The 27395-nt window shown below is 59.7% G+C and overlaps 1 protein-coding gene across 1 annotated transcript in view; it reads right to left on the bottom strand.

The window, feature by feature from the left end:
- Positions 1-672: 672 nt before the first annotated feature.
- The window catches only part of SULF2 (sulfatase 2), a 79776-nt gene continuing 53053 nt past the window's right edge, over positions 673-27395 (bottom strand). Inside the window, exons 4-21 of the mRNA XM_055137517.1 lie at positions 17004-17155; positions 15381-15550; positions 12300-12450; positions 10844-11019; positions 10163-10291; positions 9398-9454; positions 8959-9088; positions 8280-8472; positions 7003-7210; positions 6823-6919; positions 6439-6533; positions 5271-5330; positions 4824-4993; positions 4588-4730; positions 3718-3841; positions 2474-2507; positions 2210-2263; positions 673-1364 (exon numbers count right to left, since the gene is read on the bottom strand). Of these exons, the coding sequence (XP_054993492.1) occupies positions 1334-1364; positions 2210-2263; positions 2474-2507; positions 3718-3841; positions 4588-4730; positions 4824-4993; positions 5271-5330; positions 6439-6533; positions 6823-6919; positions 7003-7210; positions 8280-8472; positions 8959-9088; positions 9398-9454; positions 10163-10291; positions 10844-11019; positions 12300-12450; positions 15381-15550; positions 17004-17155 (2174 nt within the window). The 3' untranslated portion in view covers positions 673-1333. The remainder of the gene's footprint in view (positions 1365-2209; positions 2264-2473; positions 2508-3717; positions 3842-4587; positions 4731-4823; positions 4994-5270; positions 5331-6438; positions 6534-6822; positions 6920-7002; positions 7211-8279; positions 8473-8958; positions 9089-9397; positions 9455-10162; positions 10292-10843; positions 11020-12299; positions 12451-15380; positions 15551-17003; positions 17156-27395) is intronic.

Below are 27395 nucleotides of genomic sequence, written 5' to 3' on the forward strand. Positions count from 1 at the left end.
TGGGCACTGGAAGCCAGGACCAGTCCTTATAAAGGTCATGCTTAGGGGTCAGCACCAGGTGTTTAGTGAGGCCAGAGCCGGGGACCCTGGAATTCTGATGGTGTTTACCAGTTTAACTACCTGTGTGTTAAAGTGAAACACCTTGCAGTTACTTAAGACTCTTCTGAGCCTTTTTGGCTTTCGAAAAAGACTTACCTGTGAGGGCCTTGAATTGTGGCAAAGGTGTCATTCATTCACAGCCATCTGGTCCCCTTAAAAATAAGACATCCGGGCTGGAGCAATAGCACAGCGGGGAGGGCGTTGGACTTGCACGAGGCCGAACTGGGTTTGATTCCCAGCATCTCATATGGTTCCCCAAGCACCGCCAGGAGTAATTCCTGAGTGCAGAGCCAGGAGTAACCCCTGTGCATCGCTGGGTGACCCCAAAAAAGCAAAAAATAAAAAACAGGACATCCACTTCCAAAATGGTAAGAACTGGTCGCACCTCAAAAATAATCTTTTCTGAAACCAGACACACCAACCCCCTTAAGAAATCCCAGAGGTCACCCTCCACCACCTGCTCATTACCAGCTATGGTTTTGTACACTGCTCGACAATAGACTTCATTTCTTTTCCGTACAATTGTGGGGCGGACAGAACAGGTGTCCGCCTGGGAGGAACAGAAACGGCCACACCTGCTTGCTTTGATACGGGCCCGGAGCATTTATTGACACCACTACTCTTGAACTCCGGATTTCTCATTAGTCAGATTCCCCTACAGATTCCCGCGTGGGGACATGGAAATCACCAGGTATTTACAGCAAAGTCAGTTTCTTTAGAGGCCATCAGGGTCACAGTGCTTGATAAACGTCACTGCTTTTGTGCTTACTGGTTCTCCTCACCCCCGTGCGGTTTCCAGCATCTGCATTTGCTGTCCTGATTCCTTCTTCGTGGTGAACCAAAAGAACAAGCAGATTTCAAAACAGGGCTGCTTTTCCCTGAAGATACTTTAAAAAAAAAAAAAAAAAATTCCAGTGACTCTCACCTTGGGGGAAATTTCTAAGAGAATCTCAGTTATTTTTTTCCCTGTGAACCTCTAGAGGGTTAGTGGTGATTTGATATAAAATGCATTTTGTGCAGCTGGTGAGGTATAATCCAAAGCAAAAGCAGGGACAAAAACGGACTTCCCGAGGTCTCAGCGTTCCCGAGGGTTCTCTTCCAGCGTTTGCCACGGGGACGTAAAGCAGGGTCTCTCCGGCCTGTGGCCACCAGCGTTGCTTTGCTTGAAATCATCCATAGTTTCCCCCCGACCGTGTGGTCAGACAGTGCCTGCCTTTGCAGGGCCGCCGCGAGCTTAACCTTCCCAGCCTTCCCACAGCTGTCCCCTGTGGAACAAAGCAGACCCGAGTCAGTGTTTGGCTGGCATGCCACCGACAGAACCCCTCGTTGGCAAAACAGAGGCTGTGGCTGCTGAAAGGGGCTCCTCGGTCACTCAGGCCCTCCCCTGACCCCGTCAGCTAGAGGCGCTGTTGTGTGCTTACACACTCATGGCAGGGAAGGGCACGGACCGAGCAGCGACCGTGTGTGCCTCTCCAGCACAGCCCGGGACTGCTGGCTGGCCTCTCTCGTCCTGCTAGAGCCTTGGAGGGTGAGGAAAAGTGAGTTGGCTGGTGGCTGCCAGCGGCAGGCCAAGGAGGTTTGTCTGCAGGCTAATGCAGAGTAGTTGCCAACACCTGTCTGTAGTTCGTGATTTTCCCAAGTCTTACCCCATTCACGCCCCTCCCTGCCAGTTTGTGTATTTCACAGAGGGGTTATGCATTAAGTGGTGCCTGAGATTGAGCTCAGGGCTTTGAATGTGCCAGCCCAGCACTCAGCAACCTCGGAACTGGAGTTTATGGCCTGAACATTTTGGAAACACCCGACACCCCTTCCCCTCTTCCCCCCTCCCCGCCTCCCCCAAAACCCACTGACATCTGGAACCAAGGAGCATTTCTGCAGCCACAGCCTTCACACATGCAAATACTTCCTGCCTCTGGGGTGGCTTTGAGGCTACCAAGCACTAGGGAGAGAAACGCTAGGCGGCCCTCAAGGACACCGGCGTTTCACAGGGAAGATGGGGCGTGCACACGGGTAGGGCAGGTAGGTGATGGGGCATGCACACGGGTAAGGCAGGTAGGTGATGCTAGAGGGGGCGTGCACGTAGATAGGGCAGGTTGGGGTCTCAACTCACAGTGACTTGGAAGAAGGTCTCTTCATTTCTGGCCACTTTCGACGCTGAAACTGCCTAAGTTTTCAAGTGTCAAAAGGAGAATGCACATTAACCATCACTAAGAAAGAAAGCGTCACCCCAAGAAGCTACGCAAAGAAGGTATCTTGGGTGGCACCTATAGGGGGGTGGGAGGTTCTGGTAGGCCCGGAAAAGGGCTGGGGCTTTGACCCATTCAGGTGGACCGAGACAAGAGACCTTCATCAGGCTTTAAAGCAAAGCCAATACCTGTATTGCTCGTAGCTTCCTCCATCTTTAAGTCCTAAAAGAGAAATGAACAAAATTTAAGGGCAAAATGTCAAACTCTGTAACTGCCCTTTTCCTGTTTTGTTGTTGTTTTGGGGCCACACCTAGTCATGCTCAAGGATTACTTCTGGGGCTGGAGTGATAGCACAGCTGGTAGGGTGTTTGCCTAACATGCGGCTGACGCGGGTTTAATTCCCAACATCCCATACGGTCCCCTGAGCACCACCAGGAGTAATTCCTGAGTGCAGAGCCAGGAGTAACCCCTGAGCAGTGCAGGATGTGACCCAAAAAGCCAAAAAAAAAAAAAAAAAAAGGATTACTTCTAGCAGGGATCGGGGTGTGCAAGGCAAGAGCTTTATCTGCTATACTATCCAGCCCTCCCGCTTTTGTTAGACATCATAGCCTCCTGGTCCAAGACCTAAGTGTCTCCTCAGACAGTTTCCCCTCAGCCTTAAATATAGAGGGGTATGTGTGTGCATAAAATGTTAACGGGGCCACAGCTGGCAATGCCAAGGCTGGGGGGGGTATATTCTGGGTTTGGCACATGCAGGTCCTATGTTCCACCACTCTAATCGCCTCTCTGGGCCCCACGGCAGCATTTTTCATCTTGAACTAGCTAATTGGCATCCTGAATTTATAGATGTTTTTGTTTCGGGTGGGGCACACCTGGCGATACTCAGGGGTTACTCCTGGCTCTGCAATCAGGAATTATTCCTGGTGGTGCTCAGGGATGCTGGAGATGGAACGGAAGTTGGCCGCGTGCAAGGTGAACACCCTCCCCCCTGCTGCACTATTGCTCCGACCCCAAATGTTACAGATTTCTTGATTGTGGTCTGTCCCACACAAAACCAGCAGGTGTTCGAGACTCCTAGTTTCCTCCCCACTCCTCCTCACTGGCATCTGGCGGCTTCCCCACCCCCGTCTCACACCATCCTCTCCCCTTTCCTGCCCGCCTCCCAGAAGACCACGCCACTTGTCACCGCTCTTCCCACACAGCCCCCCTCGCCACTGGGCAGTGAGGAATCTTCCACAGCAGCGACAAATTCGTTCCACGTGGGAAAATCCTCTCTCAGTTTCCCAGGACAAAGGAAGCCCCCAGGGGGACGGGCTGGGACTCTTCCCCGTCTCCTCCCCTTTCTCCCCCTGGCTCCAGCCACGCAGGCCCTCCTCAAACCCCAGACCCTGCGGGGGTTCTGCGCCAGGGAGGCTGCGAGGCGCCCACTCACCCAGGTCCATGTTGCGCGTGCGCGGGTTGCACTGCTTGGAGCCTTTGCAGCTTCTCAGCTCCATGAGCTGCACGTGCAGCTGGTTGAGGACGTCCCTGTCCAGCGTGCTCACTGCGTTCATCAGCTGCGTGGGGAGCGAGGGGGCGTGGAGGACACAGGCCTAGGGGGGCTGTCCTGCCCGTCCCACCCCCCAGCATGTGGCTGGGCGAGGGTCTTCCCCTCTGGGCTGAGCCCCAGAAGCCGAGAGGAAACTGCTTCGTTCTGGGCTTCCCAGATTAGTGCCTGGGTGGGTGGGGGGGAGTGGGGGGGGGAGCGGCCCCCTGGGTGGGCAAGGCAGGTGCTCCTCTGCCCTGAGCGGTTTCCCCAGTCCCCCTTGGTTCCTTCCTGACCAGAAAGTTGCCGTTTGGTGCCAGAACAGGCAAGTGACCCGGGGCCTTCTGTGCCACCCACAGCCCCTTCAGAAAAGACGGGGCCTGAACTCAAACCGCTCGTGAATGCCGGCAGGTGCCAACTCCGACCTGGGGGAGAATCGGGTGTCTGGGCACTCGAATACTCAAGTGGGAAGGAGGGTATGCAGGTGGGGTGCAGAGGGTCCGCACCACGGGCACTACCAAGAGCTGCCCCTGACGTGAAGGGCCCTGGGAGCCCCCCGTCATTCCTGCAAAGCCTCCAGATGCCACCACATGCACACGCACGGTTGCGGACCCCACCGGAGGGACAATCCCGCCGACAGACGGATGCCAGCGGCCCAGACAGGTGGGCTGAGCACCGCAACGCCCATCCTCGTGGCACCACAGCTCCCCGCAGGGCTGGCCCAGCTGTCAGGGCTCCCCCCTTCCACGCCACGGCCACTCCTCTCTGGCCTGGTACCTGGTAGGGATCCGTGTTGAGGTCGAAGTACTCCAGGAAGCCGGTGGCAAACTCACAGAAGAGGAAGTTGTGGGTCTCGTTGATGGTCCGCAGGCACCAGTAGGTGTTGTTGTTGGCGCTGGTGCACGCGCAGAAGGGTCCCACTGCGGGGTGGGGGGGAGAGCGCGAGGCTGAGGGCGGGGGGGACCCCCGTGGGGGCGCCGCCCGCCGCCCGCCCATCAGCCCCGCTCGCTCACGGGTCCAGAGCGGCGCCGTCTGCCAGTGCTGGTTGTCGTGCGTGAAGCACGTGAGGCCGGGCATGCTGCACGTGTCGTTGTTCTGCAGGCGCTTGAGCAGCTTGCGGAGCTTCTTCTTGCGCTTCTGCTCCCGCAGCAGCCACACCTTGTCCTTCTCCTGCAGCCCCTTCCTACGGGCACAGCACGGGCCACACCCTCACAGGTCCGCCCCCCCCAACCCAGTCCCTGCCCATCCCTTGGGGTCAGGAGGCGGAGGCGCAGGGCAGGGAGGAAGGAGGGCGCGGCGGGCTGGCAGCAACGCCCTCCCGCCACCAGGGGGCGCCAGCGACCGCTGAACGTCTCTGCGCACCGGACCTGCCGGCCTTGCTGGGGGAGGACGATGGATGGGCAGGCGGCCTCCCGCCCCCACCCCCCGGGGGCATCTCTGCAGGGCAAACGTGTCCTTACCTGAAAGGGTGCAGGCTGGAGGCTTTGTGCTTGAGAGAGCCTTTGTGCTGACTGTGGTAACTGGAACAGACCCCAGCCCAGGCATCAGGGGATCTCCTGGCCCCGGAGCCCGGGGTACCAGCCCCAGGACACAGCTGCTGCCTGCCTGGCTCCCTCCCGCCAGGCCTGAGTGGGGGGGTGGTCTCCGCCAGACTGAGCTTCGGGCTCTAGGGACGCTGGTCCCATCCTCTGGTCAGCCCCCGGGGAGCCCTTTAGGGAAGGGCAGAGAGACGCCACCCCCACCCTGTCCAGAACAGCAGACACTCGCCCTGCTGTCCAGTGTGTGTGGGGAGGGGAGGGGCGTAAGGGTCCCCTCAGGGCCACTTCCTCTGTGGTGGGGGCTTTGCTCGTGCTCAGGAGCCGGGAGGGTGCAGGGGTGCCCCCGGCAGCACTGCCTATTCCCACAGTCCTGCATTTCTCTGGACACTGGACCCAGTCGTGACCCTTGGGACGGTGTTCCCCTGAAAGGCCCACCAGAGAGATGCTTCCCCTGCCTGAGCACCGGCAGGCTGGTGGCAGGTGAGCAGTCAGTGACAGCTGTCTCCCCATCTCCCCATCCAGGCACCGACCTACCCACTCACCATCCGTTCATACATGTATACGCACACTCATGCTCCCATGCACCTGCCTTCCATCCTTCTGGAACCTTCCATCTACCTATCACCCCTCCATCACCACGTGCTCATCCCTCCATCACCCCTCCACCCCCCACCCATGTCCATCCATCTATCCATATACCCATTGACCCAGCTACACGTCCATCATCTGTTCATCAGTTCCACCACCCATCCACCTGTCCTTCATGTTTAATATCCGTCACCCACCTGCCGACACACGGACCCACTCGTCATCCATCCACCCATCACCCACCTGTTCATCATCATCATCCACCCACCCATCCGTCACCCATCCATTTACATTCATCTACCCATGCAGCCTTCCACCCATTATTCACCCATCCATCCATCCATCCATCCATCACCTGCCCGTTCTTCATCCATCCATCTCACCACCTGCACTCTCTTTCAGTAACTGATGGAGGAGATGGTGCTGAGCCCGTCACGTCGGGATGCAGTGCCCCTAGAGAACAACTACAGGTGCACAAATCCGTGTCCCCTGGCCCCCTCACCTGACTTTGTGGCAGTCACATTCCTCCGGCCGCTTCTTCTTCAGGTGGCCTCGGACTTCCCTGAGGTTCTTAATCTTGCTCTGCAGAGTTTCGATCTGAAGGGAAGGAGCAGGGCATGGGGTGTGTAGGGGGGTCAGCCCCAAAGTCTGGGCACCCAGGAAAGGGTCTGCCCTGCTGAGGCCTGCTCCCCTGGGCTCCAGACCGGCATTTCATTTTGGGGTGCCACGGGGTGTCGGCTGCTGGAGCAGGCAGGCCTAGCTCAGGGTGCTGTCTGCAGGCCACGTGAGCCCGCTGTGGACGTAGGTCCCGCCTCCCCGCCTGCTGAGATGCTGCTGAGGGCCCCGGGACCCCCGCCCTGGGGACAGGGGGGCTCCCGGCAGTCACCTCGTGGTCGATATGCAGCTTATGGTCCTTCCAGGCCTGCAGGGACTTGTACAGGTCCAGGTCGCACTGCACCGTGTCGTTCTCCAGGATGTAGCACCTGCCGGCAGACGGGGGCCCGCGGGTCTGAGCGGCCTGAGGGGCGGGGGAGCCCCGGCCAGGGCCCCGCCCCCCGACTCTCACCGATGGGTCACTTTAACGGGGCTGGAGGCTGAGTAGTCAGGGAGGCCTCCCGTGCCACTGAAGTCCCCGCCCTCCTTGTCATCCTGGTCCTCGGCGGCCCCCGGCCAGTGGCGCTTGGTGAGGTTGCGGGGCAGGGACGTGTCCACCAGGTCTCCCGTGCTGCCCACGGAGCGGGTGGAGCGGCCGCGGGCGTAGCTGGTCTTGTACTCTGGGGGCGCAGAGGGGCAGCGGCCGCCTTAGGAGCTGGGCAGGGCACCCGCAGCCTCTCCCCCGGGTGCGGGCGCAAGATCCGGGACCGGTGAGGCACGCGGACCCCGGCCCCAGCCCCAGGACGGGGGTTCAGGGAGAGATGTGCAGTGAGTGGGCTGGGGGTCACTGGCAGGTGGCCACGGGCAGACGGAGCACCGAGCTCTGAGCCCATCACGGAAACAGCCGGAGCCGGAAATCCAGGCCGAGGCAGAGGGGGGCTGAGTGGGGGCTGACAGCCGGGGCTGTCGCGGTGGGGCTGTGGGGTTCCCCAAGAGTCTTGGGGGGTTTGAGGGTCCCTGGGAATGAGTAGGGCTCCTGTAGGACTTTGGGGTTCCCTGGGAGTTTGTGGGGGATGTGAGCTCTCTGTCCACTGACTGTACTTGGAAACCGTTGTTTGGGGGACAGGGACTTCACCTCCATTAAGGCAGAGACGGGGGACACGGGGACAGATGTGCTGACCTGAGGGCCCAGAGGACTAACTCAGGGGCTGGGGACGCCTGACTTGTGAGCATGAGGTCCTGAGTTCAATCCCTGAAGCCACCACATGCAAAAGCTCTGGAGCCCGTTGACCACAAGCACCTTGTGGTCAAGGGGTGAGGTATGTGACAAGTGTGGCCCTGGGGACCACGTGACCCCACCACAGCACCCCCCATGACAGCGTGAAGCTCCAATAGAAAAGGGAGCAGCTGGTGGCCCCCGGGGAAGGGCTGAGTGTCCCGGAAACTCGGGCACGGCCGCGGTCTCCACAGGGACATCCGAGAAACATGGGACACCGTGACAGCGAGGGACACCTGCTCAGGGTCGTGCCGCAGAAGCCAGAGCAGGCGTCCCCTCGTCCTCTCAGCGGGCACCAGAGGCCTGGGGGTGCCTCCCCGCTGGTCACCCCGGCCGGTCACTCCTCCCTGGCTCTGGCTCCCCACGGGGCCCCTGCAGCTGGGCCCACAGCCTGCAGGGGACACCCGGCCCCGTGTCCCTGCTGCTGTGCGGGGGTCCCGGGGTCTCGCTCCCCGCCCGGCCCACACACTCACTCTTCTTGAAGAACTTTTTCCGCCGTCCGGCCAGGCCGAATGTGTAGTCGCTGCCCTCGCAGGTGCAGGCCTCACTGCCTGGCCCGAAGGACCTGGGCACCAGGTTGGACAGGCCTCGGCCCCCCGGCCGTGCCGTGCCCTTGCATTTGTGCAGCTTCAGTCTCCCGGCCTCGTCCTCCACGCACTGCCACTTCTGCAAGGCAGGGGATGAGGGCTGGGCGGGGCCATTGGGGCGGGGCCTTTGGGGGGCGGGGCCACGTTGGGATGGGCTGGACTGGGCTGGACCGGGCTGGCCTGCACTGGGCTAGCCCCTGCACCCCTGCATAGCTCCACTCTCTCCCCCTGGACCATCATTTCCTTAGTCACCCGCTGACGTCTCCTCTCCAGCGTCCTTCAGGCCCATGTGATTTACCAGGGAACCCCCGGCCCATCTCCTGTGTTGAGCCACTAGGGAGGACCCTGTGAATGGGATGCCACAGGCCGGGGAGATGCTCAGAAATCAGCCTTGGGGTTGGCGGGGGGCGGGGGGGGGGAGGGTGTGTGTGTCTGGGCTTGATCCCCGGCACCTGGGAGTGGCCCCTGCGCCCCAGAGGGAACGCGGCTGAAGGCCTGGAACTGTGCTGGCTGCTGCGCTCGTCGCGGTGTCCGAGAGGGACAGCCCCAGCCCTGCGGCCCTCACCTGGCCCAGCTGCTCACAGGCTGTCTGGAACTCGGCCCGCTGGCAAAGGTCCTTCACGCGCTGGTACTTGGGCAGGAAATTCTCCTCCTGGGTCTCTGCCTTGTCCCCAACCCTCTTGTGAAGCAGCTTTCTGCGGGGGGCAGAGAGTGGGGTGTGGGCAGTGGGGTCTGGGGGCAGAGACCCCCCACCGGGAGGAATGGGGCTTAGGAAGAGGGGAGGGGCCTCTCCCGGGGTCCCTCAGCACCACGCGCCTTAGTTCTGGGGGGAGCAGCCCGGGGCCCCAGCTCTGCTGGGCGAGAGAAGAAACGGGGGTCTCACGGGAAGCCCCCAAGCTCCCAGGGTCACGTGGCCTCAGAAGCCGGTCCCGTGTCCCGGCTGGGACACAGCGGTCACTGTCGGGGGGGGTGGGGAGGGAGGCACCCCCTGCCCCCGCACTCACCCCCGCTCCACCAGGAAGGAATCTCGCCAGACGCGCATCTTCTTCTTCAAGTGGAACCTGGAAGGAAAAGCGCGTGTCCACCTGCGCGCCCACGGGGAGCCCCAGGCCCCTGCCTGGTGCAGGAGAGTAGCCCTCATGCCCAGAGGGGACTGTTGCGGGGGCAGCTGGGGCTTGTGTGATTCCAGGTGCCTCTCCTGCAGCCACCTGTCCCCTTCCTGGTTCCCGCACTTCTGGGGTGCCTGAGGGCTCTGCCATTTCCTGGGGTTCAGTGGAGCCGCCCCCTCCAGGCAGCCGCCTGTGGACCCAGTTTGATTCTGAGTGGCTCTAGGTGCAGGGACAGTGCTGGCCAGCAGATGGCGCTGCTGCCACGCTAGTGAACGGCCCCTCCCTCGGGTCTCTGCCCAGCCCGGCTCCTCTTTGCCTAACCAGGACCCCCAAGACCGGGTTCCATCGGCCACCAGCGCACGGAAGCCACACAGTGTGACAGAGCCCAGCCTTACCCGAGACCACAGGTCACGTGGTCGCTGGTAGTGAGGGGGGTCGCGAGTCCCGCCCAGTATTCAGGCCGGTGGGACCCTCACTCTTTGCTTCCTGGTCTCTAGGGCTTAGCTGGGAGGACCCCGTGCACCTTTGCTCAGGGGAGGGCAGGGGCGGGGGGGGGGGTGTTGGACGGGACATGCAGAGCCCTGGTTCCTGCATCTTGGAGACGACACCTCCCCCGTCCCGCACACACACGAGGGGCTGAGCACCCGACACCCTCCTCACCGATTCATTGGCCGCTCCGTGTCCAGCAGCTTGAGGACGGACTTCCCGTCCATGTCCGAGGGGATGTCCAGGCCCGCAATGTCCAGGATGGTGGGGGCCAGGTCAATGTTGAGGACGATGTGGGGGTTCCTGGAAGGGGCGGAGACACCGGGCACTCGGCTACTGCTCCCGGGAGGGGAGCTATGCCTTGCAGGGGCCTCCGTGCTCCTGAGCCCCAACACTGGGGGGCCCCCCGGACCCCAACTCTGCCCACGCTGCTCCCAGACTCCTGGTCTCCCCACCCCCATGGTTCTCAGCGTGCTGGGCACCCGCCTTCCAGAGGCGCCCGAGGCCCCGGCCCCTGGCTGAGCTCAGGTGGCCGGGCACAGTCTGGCCTGGACCTTTGTCATCTAGAATCTTCTCCCTCCCCACACCCGTGGCCCCCTTCAGTCCTGAGCTTGTAACTGGTCCCCTCTGGGTCCTGAGGGTCAGACGGGGGAGGCGGCAGCACACTGCCCATCCCCAATATGCTCATGGCTGCAGCCCCCTCTCCAGGCTCGACACCTGTAACTTGGGACCCCAGGCCACAGTCACCTGCTGCATGCCCTTTGCCTGCCTGGAAAGCCTGGAGGCCTCCCTGGAGGAAGGGGCTCTGGTGTCGGGGGAGATGTCACCCAGACAGGGGGCAGGGCGAGCACTCACAGAGAGCCGGCCTCCACGTTGGGGCCCCGTACATAAAAGGGGACCCTGATGTCGAACTCGTAGGGCATGGACTTGCCCTTCACCAGGCCAAACTGGCCGATGTGGTAGCCGTGGTCTGCGGTGTAGACGATGTAGGTGTTGTCCAGCTCCCCCGTCTCCACCAGCATGTTGTAGATCTGCGGGGGTGGGGGTGGTGAGGGCAGGGCCTCCTGCGGTGATGACTGCCCACCTGGGGTCTCTGGAGTGCCCCGCCCGCTCCCGGGCAGCGCCAGGTGTGTTGGGGGCGCGGGGGGGCACCTCCAGAGCCTTTGTGGGTCCGTCCTGCGGTGGCCTGCAGCCGTGCCAAGGTAAGGGGGTGCAGGGCGATGAGTGGGGCTGGACAGGGCAGTGGGCTCTTATGGTGGTGGTAGGTGGACCCCTCTGAGCACGAAGGAGGTGGCTTTGGGGAGCCAGAGACAGAGAAACGTATCCCGCGGGCCCAGGACTCGACCCTCCTCAGCCCGAGAGAACCAGGTACATGGGGCTGGAGCGATAGCACAGCGGGAAGGGAGTTTGCCTTGCACGCGGCCGACCGGGTTTGATTCCCAGCATCCCATATGGTCACCCGAGCACCGCCAGGAGTAATTCCTGAGTGCATGAGCCAGGAGTAACCCCTGTGCATCACCGGGTGTGACCCCACACCAAAAAAAAAAAAAGAAGAAAGAATTGGGCCCAGCGGGCCCAGGAAGCCATGTGGAAGGAGCCCGTGGTGGGCCCAGGAGGGGGCAGTAACGGGCAGCTGGCTTTCCTTTGGGATCACAAACATCCCGTGCGTTCTCCCACCAGACCTTAGAAGCCTAGAAGGGCCTGAGAGGCAGTGGGGACGGTGGGGAGGGGCTGGCCTTGCACTCAGCCCATTCTGGTGTGACCCCCGCACCACCCTGGGCACAGCTGGGAGTAACCCCTGGGCACCGTCAGGAGTGACCCCCAGACTTAAGAGGCCGCGGAGGCGTCTTCCTGCAGCCGAAAGGAGGGAGTGTCAGCAGGTGGGGTGCTGGCTGGAACCCTGAGCCGCTGCCTTTTTCTCTTCTGTGTCTGACGCCCTGCAGCTCCCCATACTGGGGGTGTGTGGGGAGGTTGGGACCAGGGCAAGGGGGCCAGGGCGGGGTGCTGGCTGGAGGTGCCTGCAAGGGGGCAGGATGGGTGTGGCCCTGAAAAGGGGCGTGGCTCCAACAGAAGGGGCGGGCTCCAACCCAGAGCCAGGGGTGGGCAGAGCCAGAGCAGACAGGGTTGGAGCACCAATGGGAGTGTGGTGGGCGTGGCCCAAGAGGGGCGGGGCTCCAGGGTTGGAGCACCAATGGGGGCATGGTGGGCGTGGCCCGATGGAGGGGCGGGGCTCCAGGGTTGGCGCACCAATGGGGACGTGGTGGGCGTGGCCCGGCAGAGGGGCGGGGCTCCAGCGGCAGGGCGGGCCTACCCTTTCCATGGAGTCGTCCACGGACAGGAGCGTCTGCAGGCGCTTGCGCTGGAGCATGTTGGTGAACTGCATGTGGATGGGCTTCATGGGCCCCGTGTAGCGCATGATCCAGTGCTTGTCGGGGTTGGGGGCGTAGTTGTAGCTCGGCGTGCTGGGGGCAGGCATACACAGAGGGCAGGGTGAGGGCGGGCGCGAGGGCCGGCCAGGTCCCGCCTCTCACATGCCTGGGCTGGGGCGGACACATCCACAGCATAGGTGCCGTCCAGACCCTGCCCCCACACACCTGGGGTCCACGCTGAGAGAAAGTGGACGCAGGGGGGCCCAGTCGGCATGTGAAGGGGGGAGGGAGACATTGGTGGAGAGGGGTCAGCTGATGGGTGCTGGGACTCCAGGCTGGAGGCCAGTGCCCTTGCATTCTCGCCCACCCGCAGGGGTCCCCAACCCTCTTCTTCCTGCTCTGACCACAGCTGCTCCTGCCTTTGTCACTTTCGAAACCAGCGAATGCCAGCAGCGCTGTGGCCGCTGCTCCAGGATTTCCTTTGGTGAGGGTGTGAGTAGAAAGGAAACGACTTAGAATAAGCCGCCACCGCCCCACACCCCTGAGGACCCTCTCCCGGATGTCCCTGTCCTTTCAGAGAAGAGTGGGGAGCTGCGGGGCTGGGGGTGTGGCTGCGGCCACCAGCACTGACGCAGCTTGAACCCGACCAGGGAGTGCTGGGGGCTCTCCCCTCCCTCTGTCCCCTCCATGTAGGAGAAATGTGGAAACTGAGGCTGAGCAAGGCAGACGAGGGTGGAGCTCCAGGAAGCGCCTGTATGGTCCAGGTAGGTCTGACACCGGTGTGTGTACTTGTCTGTGTGTGTGTGTGTGTGCACTTGTGCATGTGTCTGTATGTGTCTTTGTGTAAGTGCACTTGTCATCTTGTGTTTGTGTGCATTTCTGTGTGCCTTGATGTATCGCCAGTATCTAACTACATGTCTTTATGCATGTCTTGTGTCTGTGTGTATGTAACTGTGTGTGAATATGTATCAGTTTTAATAGTTACCTGTATCTCTACATGAAATATTTGTATGTTTGTACCTGTATGCCTGCATGTACTCTTGTATTGTTTCTGCATGTAGATCTGTACTTTGCATATACCTATGTGTGTGTGCACATGCATCAGTGTCTGCATGTATTTTTTATGTATGTACCTGTGTGTCTGCACATGTGTATTTTTGTGTGTATCTGGGTGTGCGTCTGTGTGTGTGCATCTATCGGTCTGTATCTGGGTGTGTCTCTATTTCTATCTTTGTGCCTGTGTCCCTCTGTTTGCAGCAGGAGAGGGAAAACCTCCATTAAGCAGCATTTGCCTAAGAACAGGCACAGCCTTGAGGTTGAAAGGAAAGATCTAGAACTCTGGCTGTCCCCTCACTTCCCACCCTTAACTGTCTTCGTTAAACATCCCAGCTGCACAACTTTTCTGGCTTTCAGTTTTGCTTTGGGAAAGATTACACCCCAGAGGTAGAGAGCCTTCCAGCACAGCCCTCATAAGGTGTGAGGGGCTCTCTGCGTAACAGCCAGCGTTGCTCATGTTCAATTTCTGCAATTTTCATTTCAAAGAGAAATAAAGAAGCAGATGATGTCAAATCATCTTCTGATCATGATGCTCCTGGGGGCAGATGGGGTGGGGGCAGTGCTGGCACCTCTTTTAATGGAGAAACTGCCAAAGCAGAGCATGCCCCTTGGATTCTCCCTTCAGCGGCCTGAGTGCTCCCCCAATATGATCTGGGGGTGGGAGTGGGGGAGGGCGGAGGTGCCGAGGAATGGCTTTGAGCCGATGGGGGCAGTGCTGCCCTCTGGTGGACAGGGGCGGCGCTGCAGCCTGTGGAACTTGGGCATCTCTGCCAACCCCCCTGGGGTGGTGACGGGATCAGAGGGTTAACATAGGGCCCCGCGCCCTCCCAGCAATCACAGCGGGGCTCTTCGGGGCGAGGAGGGCCGCATTCTGATTGCGATGGAAATTAAACGCAGAATATTCAGCGGAGCCACGCGCCCTGTCCTTGTGCCAATGTCACAGCGGGGGCTGCTAACAGGGCTGCTGAGAGACAGGGAGAAATGGAACGGCAGAACTTTCCAGAAATATGGGGAGGGGGATCTGGGGGTGCATCACTGGAAGGGAGGGTGGTGATGGGGGACCCGGGGGGAGTGCTGGACCCTGATTCTGCCTTTTACCAGCTGGGGAGCACAAGGAACACCCCTCAAAGTCTTGGCTTCCTCAGATGCCAAATGGGAACGACACCGAGTGTGACATCCATACAATGGGAGCACCCCAGGGTTTGGGAGCACTCTCCACTAGGAGAGCACCCTGTACTGTGAGGAGACCCCCCACCGCGGGAGAACAGGCAGGGTAAGGGGTGGTGGGATGAAGGGGTACACGGGGCATTTGTGCCTCCTCCACCTCAGCCTCTCCCCAGCCCCCCTTCCCCTCACCCCTCCTCCCGCTGGGCCCTGCCTGCACTTTTACCCTAGCATCTCCCCCATACCCTGGTGTCCCCGCCTCTCGCCAGCAGCTCCCCGCACCCCAGCATCTCCCCCATCACCCTAGGCTCCCCCCTGCCCGTCTGCCCTGGGAGCGCCCCCACAGCACAGTGGCAGGACACTAGGCGTTGGGTGTGGCCCCGGGGATGCAGCATCCAGGACGGGTCGTGTGTGTGAGCCGGGAGAACCCCAGACTGATTTCGAGTGCTGGAGCTCCCCGAGGGACCCCCAGATTCCCAGCTCCCCCCCTCTCCAGGCTGCTGTGTTCGGTGCCAGCCCTGGACGGCGGCAGGAACTGAGTCCCGCGTCCCCCTTCCCACCCCTAGAGGCCCAGGGCTGGGGCGCAGAGCCTGCCTCACGCTTGCGGGTGGGTGTGGGAAGAGGCCAGGGGTGCAGGCCAGGGGGGACCTGATCTTCCCCGCACCAAGGGGACATGCGGGCTCTGCGGTCAGGGCGCCACAGGGGCCGGGCCCATCTCGGGCGGGAAGCTGAGCCGAACCCCTCCGACGGGCCCACCGAGGGGGCGCCGAGCCAGACCCCGCCCACGGCGCGCCGCGACTTACATGTGCTGGGAGGCGTTGGGGAAGTGGCCCGAGTACTGGGGGGCCGAGTCCTCGGGGCCGTGGGGGGCGGCGTGGCTGATGACCATGAGCACGGGCCGGTGCGGGTACATCTTCTTGGACGTGCGGAAGAAGCTCACGCTGGCGTTGGTGATGAGGTCCGTCAGGTAGTCCTGGGCGGGGACACGGGACAGTGAGCCGGCGGGCTGAGTCGGGCCACACTCTCCCGCGCCTGGGCAAGAGAGCCGCCGCCCGGCGCCCAGGGGGCTCCCAGGGGCAGGTCCACATCTCTGGGAGCTGTGGGGGCTGGGGGTGGGGGTGCCTGACAGTCCCTTCGTTAAGAGCAGAAATCAGCAGAGGGCGGCCCCGGGGTCTTGGTCCCAAAGCCGGACTCTTTTTAAGGTTCTGTATTGTTATTTTTTGTTTTGGGGTCACACCCGGCAATGCACAGGGGTTACTCCTGGCTCTACACTCAGGAATTACTCCTGGCCATGTTTGGGGTACCCTATGGGATGCTGGGAATCGAACCCGGGTCGGCCCCATGCAAGGCAAACGCCCTCCCCGCTGTGCTATCACTCCAGCCCCTCTTTTTAAGGTTCTGGACATACAGACTGAGAAAGCTGGACAGTGGCTGGGTGGAGCAGTGAGTATCACTGCATGGGGAGACAGTGACTGGGCGGGGCAGTGAGAGTCACTGCAGGGGTGTGTGTGTTCGGGGAAAGATCTCCCAGGAGCTGTGGTCCGAGTGAGCAGTGGCCGGGCATGGGGACACTCGCCAATGCCCCGCCCCCATCCCATGGGTCAGAGGGACCCTCAGACCGTTACTGAGGTCAGGACCCCCATGCTGAGATCGGGGCGGTGCTGTCTATGTTCTATGTCGCTCCCCAGACCCTTCCAGGGACTTCAGTGGCATCTGGGCTACTTTAAACTGTGGGTCACAATCTCACCTGGGGGGCACCCCAGATTCAACGTGGGGGACACCAAAAATCTGTGTTAAACGAAATACGATTTATCACCAATGACTGCTGGCCCTGTGCGCTGGTCAGGTATAACCTGGGTCAGGCCAACGTTTCTTGGGGGCAAAGACATCAGAAGTGGAAAAAGCTGAAGCAGCAACTGGTCTAGAGGGGGAGTTTCCAGGCACCCGCAGGGAACTAGAAACGGGCAGAGTGCGGCTTTCCTCCATGACTGATGTGGAGCCGAGGGTAGGCCCTGGGTCCCACGCGTCCTAGGCACGTGCCTCACTGCTGAGCCGCATCCTGGCCCCCTGTGGACCCTCGAAGCAGTGGGCGACCCCGCCCAGGCTTCCCAGGAGCCGAGTAGTGCCGTGACCGGCGGGCAATGAGCTGGTGACCCTGCGTCTCCAGCAGCGGCTCCATCCCAAATGAGGGCCGGGGGATAGAGTCAAGAGGGACTGGGAGACTGACAGGGGCTAAGGCGCTGGCCTGGCACGCAGTCACCTTGGGTTCAGTCCCCGACACCCCATGAGGTGCCCCGAGCCCCGCCAGGAGTGATCCCGAGCCCAGAGCCAGGAGTCAGCCCTGAGCGCTGCCGGGCGTGCGCCCCGCCCCCCACCCGCCCCAGCGAGTGGCCTCTGGGCCCGGCCCGGCCCCCGTGGGCACGCACCTTGGAGTAGTCGGAGCCGTGCTTCTCCTTGACCCCGTTGCGGCACAGCGTGTAGTTGTAGAAGCGCGAGTTCTTGAGCAGCCCCACCCACTCCTTCCAGCCCCGCGGCACGTACGACCCGTTGTACTCATTGAGGTACTTCCCGAAGAAGGCTGTGAGGAGGGCAGAGGCCGGGGGTGGGCGAGGGGCAGCGCCCAGCCGCCTCGCTGTCTCCCCAAGGCGAGTCCAGCTCCTGCCTGACCCCCCGAGCTGGGATTCCCAGGGTCCGAAAAGGAGTTGGGAAGGCGGGAGCGGGCAGGGCCGTCCAGGAGAGAGGAGAGAGCATGGCGGGGTGCCACGGGCACTACGTGCCTGGAGGCGAGGTTCTCACGCCCACCATACCAGGTGTTGGGGGCACCTGTGGGGGGGTCCGCCCCCCAGAACCACAGAGTTGCACACCCGCCTCATACTTCTTCCTTCTGATTTTAAAAAAGTTGTTTTGAATGACTATGATACAGTTACAAAGTTGTTCATGACTGTGTTTCAGTGATACGATGTTCCAACACTGACCCTTCGCCAGTGCTCGTTTCCCACCAGCAAGGGCCCCAGTTTCCCTCCCTCCCTGCCTGCTTGCTTTCTTTTCTTTCTTTTTCTTTTTTTTCTTTCTCTCTTTCTCTCTTTCTCTCTTTCTTTCTTTCTTTCTTTCTTTCTTTCTTTCTTTCTTTCTTTCTTTCTTTCTTTCTTTCTTTCTCTTTCCTTCTTTCTCTTTCCTTTCCTTCTTTCTCTCTCTTTCTTTTCCTTCTCTTTCTTTCTTTCTTTCTTTCTTTCTTTCTTTCTTTCTTTCTTTCTTTCTTTCTTTCTTTCTTTCTTTCTTTCTTTCATTTCTCTCTCTCTCTCTCATTGTGGTTGCAATACAGGCACTGAAAGGTTCTCATGTTTGTCCCTTCACCTCCTTTCAGCACACAGTTCTTGCCGAGAGGGACCAGGTCCCACTACCACTGTCATTCTGCTCAAACTTCTCTTCATGATCCATGATACTCCACGGTGCCTAGAGAAGATCTGGGACCCCACCCCACCCCTCAGCCCCCACTAATTCAACTTTTAACCCTCTACAAGCAACTAGAAGGTGAATAATGTAAAAGCAAAACACACAGAGCCAGGGGAGTGCAACCAGGGACTGTTCCTGCCTCCCTTTGCCCAGTTCCTGAGGACTTTCTGTTCCCTAGACAGAGGTATGGCCGCATTCTCTGCAGTTCCCTCGACAGAGGGCCATGGCCGCGCTCCCTGAAGTTCCCTGGACAGAGAAGTATGGCTACATTCCCTGCAGTTCCCTGGTCAGAAGACCACGGCTGCACTCCCTGCAGTTCCCTGGACAGAGGGCCATGGCCGCGCTCCCTGAAGTTCCCTGGACAGAGCAGTACAGCCATATTCCTGCAGTTCCCTGGACAGAGGAACATGGCCGCACTCCCTGCAGTTCCCTGGACAGAGCAGTATGGCCGCATTCCCTGCAGTTCCCTGGACAGAGCAGTACAGCCACATTCCCTGCAGTTCCCTGGACAGAGCAGTACAGCCACATTCCCTGCAGTTCCCTGGACAGAGCAGTACAGCCACATTCCCTGCAGTTCCCTGGACAGAGCAGTACAGCCACATTTCCTGCAGTTCCCTGGACAGAGGGCCATGGCCGCACTCCCTGCAGTTCCCTGGACAGAGAAGTATGGCTACATTCCCTACAGTTCCCTGGACAGAGCAGTATAGCCACATTCCCTGCAGTTCCCTGGACAGAGGACCATAGCCACACTTCCTGCAGTTCCCTGGACAGAGCAGTACAGCCGCACTCCCTGCAGTTCCCTGGACAGAGGGCCATGGCCGTGTTCCCTGCAGTTCCCTGGACAAAGGAACATGGCCGCACTCCCTACAGTTCCCTGGACAGAGCAGTACAGCCACATTCCCTGCAGTTCTCTGGACAGAGGGCCATGGCCATGCTCCCTGCAGTTCCCTGGACAGAGGGCCATGGCCACACTCCCTGCAGTTCCCTGGACAGAGGAACATGGCCGTGCTCCCTGCAGTTCCCTGGACAGAGGGCCACGGCCACGCTCCCCACAGTCATGGGCAAAAGACAGATGATGAGCAGGAATCAGAAACGGGTCAGGTGTCAGCAAGAAGGATGCAGACCAGTCACAGGCTCGCCGCCTGCTTTGAGGACGAGACCCGGCATTATTCAGTAACACGGACACGTCCCCACCCTGACAATGAAGCCAAAACAGCTGGGCAGGAGAGCACCGCCGATGCCCACAGAGAGAACTTCTGGCATGGCCATGCATGGAGCCGACAGCCAGGCACTGCAGGGACTGGCAGGCATGCCTGACCGATGCCAACTCAAGCCTGAGAGGAGATGGACAGAGGCACAGGGCGAGGGAGGAGGGGCCTTTGCTGCCAGAGGCAGAGAAGGTGGGCCTCCCGTGTGGAACCTTCCAGAACCTGGGAGAGCTTTCTGCAGTGCGTGACTCAGGGATGGGAGACCCTGGCAGAAGTGGTTCGCTGGAGCCAGACCCTGGCCGGTGGCCAGCACTGTCCAGGAAGGGGGCGTCTTAGGCACCCCACACTCCAGCTCTTCTGGGAAGGACATGTGCCCACGGGCAGGGTGGCTGGGTAGATGAAACACCTCGCAGAGGTGAGAATAGGAAGGGAAGGGGGAGGAGAGGCAGAGCCAAGGCTAAGAGAGGGAGGCCGGGCCTCTGAAGGTGGTTTAATACCACCTGGGGCACAAACGGAGTCTTACGTCCCAGCAACAATGTTTTTTTTTTTTTTTGGGTCACACCTGGCGATGCACAGGGGTTACTCCTGGCTCTGCACTCAGGAATTACTCCTGGCGGTGCTCAGGGGACCATATAGGAAGCTGGGAATCGAACCCGGGTCGGCCGCGTGCAAGGCAAACACCCTACCCGCTGTGCTAGTGCTCCAGCCCCAACAATGGTTTCTTTCTTTACTGAGAACAGGTGGGGTACCAGGAACCGTCCTAGGAAACACAGCAGTGGATGAAGACCAATCGGATGGCCTGACAGTCTAGTAGGGGACTATGCTGGAGAAAGATGATATTGTTTGTGATATCTGGGACAACTGTCCAGCAAAGGACCGGTGCTGGACCAGGGGAGGTGCCACTGATCTGAGGGGTCAGGATGATGAGAACTCAGAGGGTGGCTGAAATCTAAGCCACAGTGTTCTAGGCAAAGAGCAGATGCAAAGGTCCTGGGGCAGGAACAAGTGTGGGAACTCTTGAGGAGCCATGAAGGCCAGTGAGGGTGAGAGGAGATGATGTCACAGGCCAGAGCATTGCAGGGTCTCTTGGAGGCCATAATCAGATGTAGCAGAAGCTGATCAGAGAGACAGTACGGCGGGGAGGGCACTTTCCTTGCATGCAGCCGACCCGGGTTCAATCCCCATAACCCTATATGGTCCCGCCAAGGGTGATCCCGGAGTTCAGAGCCAGCAGTAAGCCCTGAGCACTGCTGGGGGTGGCCCCTAAACCCACATCCTCCTTGTCAAATAGACGCCTGCTGGGGAGACCGACGGGGTTTAACACATCCTGGAACATCCCGGGGAAGATCCTGATTTTCTAAAAAAAGGGGCCACGCTTTGGACCTAGGCGGGGATCAAGAGACCAGGAGCAGCCGAGGGCCTCACCTCTCGGTGTGCGGAGGGGTGAGGGACGGCCAGGCGCTCTGCATCCCCCCCAGTCTCTGCTGTGCTCCTACCGGTTTGTCCCTGCAGATGTGGGTCAAGGTCCTTCCGGTACGTGTCAGCTTGAGGCTGGGATGCAGGGCAGCCTGAGTCCCTGAGCCGGCTGGCGGCAGAGCTATTTCCTGGGGGTGTCTTTGGAAGCTGCCCCCCCATGCCCATTACTGTCTAATGCCATTTCCTCCCCAGGGCCCCCTCATCCCCATCTCTCTCTTCTCTCGAGCCCCCCACCCCTTAAAACACCCACCGCTGATTATCCAGGCTCCACCAGGCCCCAGCAAACAGGCCTTCAAAGGCTTTTAGTGCCAAATTAGATTTTGCTCTCATTTGATTAGATTTCCCTAAGGCAGTTTTTAAAATGGTATTCCGGCACCAGCTGAGATGGGAGAAGCAAATTAGCACGGACCCTGGGGCTGCGGGGGGCGGCGGGGGAGCTGGGAGACACAGCCAGGAGAATGAGCTGGAATTAAAATTAAGATTAAAAAATACAGCCCGTGTCCAGGCTGGGGCCGGGAGTCACCGAGCTTTGGCGACCAGGATGCTGCGGAACGAAGAGCGAAAGGAGGGCTGGAGAGGGCGGGTGGAAGGACTTGGCAGGCAGATGGGGAGGAACTGAAATGCCAGGCCGGGAAAGGCCTTTGACGGGGCTGGCTGACAGCCGCTCCGAAGAAGCAGGCTGGCTTTGACGGGAAGGACCGAGCACTCGCTGTTTCTATGAGCTGGGTGGAAAGCCACACCCCGCGAGGGTCTGAGACTCTGGATACGCCCTCCTGGTACCACCACTCTAAGCACGTAGGGGCAGAGGGGCAGGCCCGACTCTAGGGCTGCATGTATCATCATCATCGGCCTGACCAATCAGAGCAGCACATGGCTGGCCAATCAGAGCAGCACATGGCTGGCCAATCGGAGCAGCACATGGCCAGCCAATCAGAACAGCACATGGCCGGCCAATCAGAGCAGCACGTGGCCCTGGCTACCAGCTGCCATTGGCTCAGAGACGGGCATGTGACACAAAAGGGACCAATGAGCGCCTGCCCTGGGAGTTTGGGGGAATTTCCGAAAAAGAGTCTTCCACAGAGCTGGAAGCTGCTGGGAGAGAAGCTGGAAGCTGTTGGCAGCCTTTTTGCCACCAAGAGGGGAGAGTCTACGTGAGCATAAAGCAATGTGGAAGCGACAGAGAGGGAGGTTTGAGTCTTGGAGTCCCTGGAGCCACTGGCATCTCAAAGTTACCTCTGATGCTAACACTTTAGGGTAATTAATGACACTGGGCACGGGGGTTACTTAGGGTCATCACAACAGGGTGGGGCCGAGGGGCTCCTGGCATCTAGGGGAAAGAAGCCAGTCATGGAGGCGTCTGAGTTGTCACCACAGAAAACACAAGCTTTGCTACGTTCCATGGGAACGAATCATCCGAGAATGACCCGATAGAGGGGAGAAGCCAGAAGGCTTGAGGACACAGGAAACGGAAGAAGAACGTCCCGAAGGAAGTGAGTGGCGGTGGGGTGGCAGAGCTGAGGACGAACCATTGTGTGATGAGGCGGCAGAGGAGAAACCCCACTTGTGCGGGGCCCACCGGGGCCACAACACTGGAAACTGTCCCTGACAAGCCATCTGTCTCCAGGCACCTCAGTTTCCCCAGCTGGGAGAGTAAGAGTGTGAGTGACCAATGGACACTGCTTAGAAGCTGCTGGACAAGAACCACCGACCGTCCCCACAGGCTCCTCCTTCCTTGCCAACGTCTCCATCCAGGAAGAGCTTGTTTAATGGAGCCTGTGAGGGGGCAGATAATCAGGACCCCATCTCCCTACTTTTCTGGGGTGACCTCCCAAGCCATGCCCCTGGGGGCTCATTCCTGGTGGCACTTGGCCAGCTGGGCCGGGTGGGTGAATGCTCAGGCGCCACATCTGGCAGTGCTGGGTGGGGAGCATGCAATGCAGGGATGGGACTCTGGTCCGATCTCCCTGCCCCTACTCTGGGGGACCGTGAGCCCCCTGTCCTTTTGCCCTGTGCCCCTCTCTCCAGTCCACAGGCAGGCGCTGCCTACTCTCTGCCAGGAAGTTCCCTGGCCATGCCCCTCCGGCCACTGTGTGCGCCATCTGTCCAGTGATGTCTTGCTGTCCCAGGCGTGGGGGAAGCAGGCCCTTCTCCTCTCTGTCCCAGCCCTGACGCTGAGGCAGCCTCATGATCATCACGTTTGTGGTCTGTGGAAGCCGGTCCCGTGCAATGGGAGATGGAGATTAGCCAGCGGCCGCCCCGGAACAGCCCCGGACATGGAGGGGCTCAGGGCTTCAGCACCTGCCAGCACATAGGACCCCAGGGCTGTGTCTCTGCTGGAGGGCGGGTGGTACTGGCACCAGGACCCGGGATCAGCACCATGCCAGGGGACACGGTGAGGACAATGGGCGGGGCCAGGAGCAAGGGCTCCAGATTTAGGACCTGCAGGGACCGTCTCCTAGCTGGAAGCAGGGCCCCTGTCCTGGAGAGGGTTAGCCATGTGGCAGCTGGAAGTGGGGAGGGACTTGGTGGGTGGGTGGGGGGGACACGCTCGCCCCCAGCGGGGCCATCTGGGACCCTCCGTGGGGCTGTTTTCCAGACATGGGTGCACCAGCTCACACGCCTCCACCCACGTTTCACACCATCAATAACGGAGCCGCTAATGGATCCACAGCCCCACGGCTCTCGGAGCCGTTTCCCGGCCAGCCCCGGGAATCACACGGCGGGGGGCTGACATTTCAGAAAACATTTGTTCATTTCTGAATTGGCAGTTTCCCCATATTTCGAAGCCAGCAGACCAAAATGCACATTGTATATATGCGCATCAGCATAAACACACACACCCCTCTTTATCCCTTTTCTTTCAAATGGGCCCTCAGCAGCCTCCGCCCTGCACAGCTACCACGCACCCCTGCACCTCTGCCACTGCCGCTGCTCTGCACCCCTGCACTGCCACTATGCACCCCTGCTGCTTCCCACAGACAAAGGGCCCAAACGTCAGGTGCTTCCCTAAACCTGATTCTGGGGCGGGGGGTCCCAGGGACTCTCCAGTAAGAAGACCCCCCCACCCCCCATGAGAACGTGGTTCTAATGCTGCAATTCAGAACCTGCCGCTGCTCTGTGTTTGGGTCCAACAGAAGCCCCCAGAGCGGCGAGGCCGAGAGTGTCTAATGGGGGTTGAGTGGCCAGAGATGGGGTCCCTGATGTCTTATCACAGGCAGTTCCCACGACAGCAAGCAGGGCTGGGTGCTCAGGTTGGAAAGGGTACTGGGCCGGTGGAGGCGCACCCCAGCCTGTGAGGTGCCTCCTACTCACTGCCCAAGCATGCCCGGGACTCCTGCAGGCCGTGATGCCCACCGCAGGGACTGTCACATCCTACTTTGGGGGCCAGGAACCCCTGGGCTTTGGTCTGGGAGTGCCAGCCTCTCTGCCCAGCCCCCAGGGCATGAGGTTTGGGGCAACACCAGGATCTGACTTGGGGGCATCTGTCTCTGCGCAACGGTGGGGTTTGAAGATGAAAAGATGGACCCCCGTGGGCCTCTATCCACAGCCCCGGGCCTCGCTTCCAAGGCGGCCCAGAAGGACAGTTACAGTCACAGCTGGAGCGGCCACGGCCAGGGCCTGACGGAGCGGGTGGGCACAGGGGTCTGGCTGCAGAGTCGCCCCCAGGCCTCCCTCCTGCAGGCTGGAAACGCGACTGTGAGCCCCTCAGGACAGTGGGGCACCAGCAGCCCAGGTCCACATTGCCACCCGCCTGTACAGTGGGAATGGGTCACTCACTTGTCCTCTCCACCCCAGTGTGACCGGGGGGTGCCTTGCCTCAGTGACCCACCCTCAAACAAGGATGGGGGCGCCTACAGGATCCAGCGAGCTGCTCGCAGGGCCCAGCCACACTTCCTGCTGAGGGCGGGCCGGACCGGATACTCGCAGCCACACGGGCCAGTGCTCGGTGCACGGAGGGGCTTCAGGAAAACGCCAGGAAACAGGAGACAGCTCCCAGTAGGCTGTAGCCGCTACTGGCCCCTGTGGTCAGCTGATCACCATCATTCACAAACGTGTCTAGTCTGACAAGATCAGCGTTATCACCCCCCACCCGCCCTTTTTTATTATTATTATTATTTCCTTAAAAGAGAAGTTTGGACTCCGGATTTTATTTAACAAAACTCCCTGATTTTTTGAAGGGGTGATGGGGCGATTTGGGCGATGCTGGGTGGTGCTCAGGGCTTACTCCTGGTTCTGTGCTCAGGGACCACTCCTGGCAGGGCTCAGGATACCCGATGTGGTGCCGGGGATCGAACCTCGGTCAATCAGTATGCAAGAACAGCGTCTGACCCCCGGGGCTATCTCTCAAGTCCCCAAACTTTTTAGATTAAAAACCAAAATCAGGGGCTGGAGCGATAGCACAGCGGGTAGGGCGTTTGCCTTGCACGCGGCCGACCCGGGTTCGAATCCCAGCATCCCATATGGTCCCCTGAGCACGGCCAGGGGTGATTCCTGAGTGCAGAGCCAGGAGTAACCCCTGTGCATCGCCAGGTGTGACCCAAAAAGAAAAAAAAAAAAAAAAAAACCAAAATCACCCATTTTGTAACTCAAAAATGATCAACCCTGGGACTGGAGCGATAGCACAGCGGGTAGGGCGTTTGCCTTGCACGCAGCCAACCCGGGTTCAAATCCCAGCATCCCATATGGTCCCCTGAGCACCGCCAGGAATAACTCCTGAGTTCAGAGCCAGGAGTAACCCCTGTGCATGGCTGGGTGTGACCCAAAAAAAAAAACCTTTTAAAAAAATGACCAACCCCAGGGTTGGTGTCCAGACCAATACTTTGCAAAATTCTAACTTGCTTCCCAGGGGCACAGAAGGGAAGCTGAGAGGATCAGATGCCCCCCCTGCAAGCCCCCGCCCCCAGCACTGTGGGAGGAAGGTCCCTTAGCGGTGGCATCCCCGCCTGGCATCTGGCTCACTGAGCTGGGCAGAGAACGACTCCACTCACTTCCTGGGGTACATCTGGGGTCTCCTGAGGAGCAAGTGATAAATGAGAAGGAAGCATTTTTGCAAACTCTGGAACACCATAAATATTAGATGCAAAATGCCACAGGACTGAAGTCTTTTGCTTTTTTGGCAGACAAATTGGCTGAGGAAGCAAGGCCGAGAAGAAAGGCATTAAATAAGCCCAGGGCCCTGCAACTCTGCGGGCGGGGAGGGGGGGTGGGGGGCGGGGTGGGCAATTTTGATATTCTGTAACCCAATCCTTTTAACTTTGGGCTGCTCGCAAGGTTACAACATGAGTCTTTTTCTTCTGCCTTTGAAAAGGCACCGGATGCAAATTGCTGCAGAAACTCATAAATCAATTCTGTGGAAGTTCTGGATGCCAGAGACGGGTTTTTCTTAGCAGAGAAAGGTGGGGAGCAGAGAGCAAGGTGGGGGCAAGATTGGGCATGAAGGAGTATTGAGCGCAAGGCAGAGCGAGGGAGACCAAAATCCCTGCACCCCTGCCCTGGGTCTGGGTTTCCGTGGGAGACCTTTGTTTTCTGCCCCGCGACCCCTGCCACTGACATCTGGCAACTGCCCCCTACCCTCAACCCCCAATGCTGCATGCCTTGAGATGCTTTCTAGCACTCAGCCCCCTGGGCTAGGCAGGTGATGAGACTGGCCAGTTAGGAGCTCCTATCTCCCCCGGATTTGTTTGTGATTGGTTAAAGGAAGAGCACATGACTCCAGACGAACCAATAAGAGCCTCCCCTGAGACTTTTGCTGGGAGAGAGGGTTTTCCTAGGTGAGGGCCACTTGCCCCAAGGTGAGGGGCCAGTGCAGAGCCCCTGGCCATCACAGAGGGCGAGCCTCCTTATAAAGTCAGCCCAGATCGGGGGGTGGGGGGATCCAAGGCGGCAGAATGAAGCTCTGAAGCTCCGAGCACCGCAAATCTGCCTAAACTCATTTCAGTTTGATTTCTTCAGGCAGGGAGACCGAGACAGTCAACCCAATTCCATTTTGTTCTCATTTGCTGCTTGCTTCGAGCCTATGGCCCAAACGCCTCCATCCACTCACATCCTTAGTGGATTCTCAACAGCTGCCAGGTATGAATGCCAGGTGGGGGGCGCCAGGGGTGGGGATATAGCTTCGAACGAGAGTCGAGAAATGAGCTGGAAATGGGGCTAAGGCAAAAGGGAGAACAGGACAAAAGACAAAACCAAAAGTGTGACCCTCCTCTGGTAATGGCAGAGAACGTGCACCTGAAGACTGGACACAGAAACTCCCCTGACACCCCAGTGCACAGTCAGGCACAGCCAGGGACACAGGTATGGAAAGGTGCCAGGACAAACCCTACTGCAGGACAATCTCTCCTTCCCTTCTCTCCTTCCTTCCTTCCTTCCTTCCTTCCTTCCTTCCTTCCTTCCTTCCTTCCTTCCTTCCTTCCTTCCTTCCTTCCTTCCTTCCTTCCTTCCTTCCTTCCTTCCTTCCTTCCTTCCTTCCTTCCTTCCTTCCTTCCTTCCTTCCTTCCTTCCTTCCTTCCTTCCTTCCTTCCCTCCCTCCCTCCCCCCTCCCCTCCCTCCCTTTTCTTTTCTGGTCACACCCGTGATACTCAGGGGTTACTCCTGGCTCTGCTATTCCAGTTGCTCAGTGATTCCTGTTACTCAGGAATCACCACTTAATCCCCCACCCTGATGCCAGTTCTTCAGGCGTCA

Source organism: Sorex araneus, chromosome 5, assembly GCF_027595985.1.
Source record: "Sorex araneus isolate mSorAra2 chromosome 5, mSorAra2.pri, whole genome shotgun sequence".
Classification (NCBI taxonomy): Eukaryota; Metazoa; Chordata; class Mammalia; order Eulipotyphla; family Soricidae; genus Sorex; species Sorex araneus.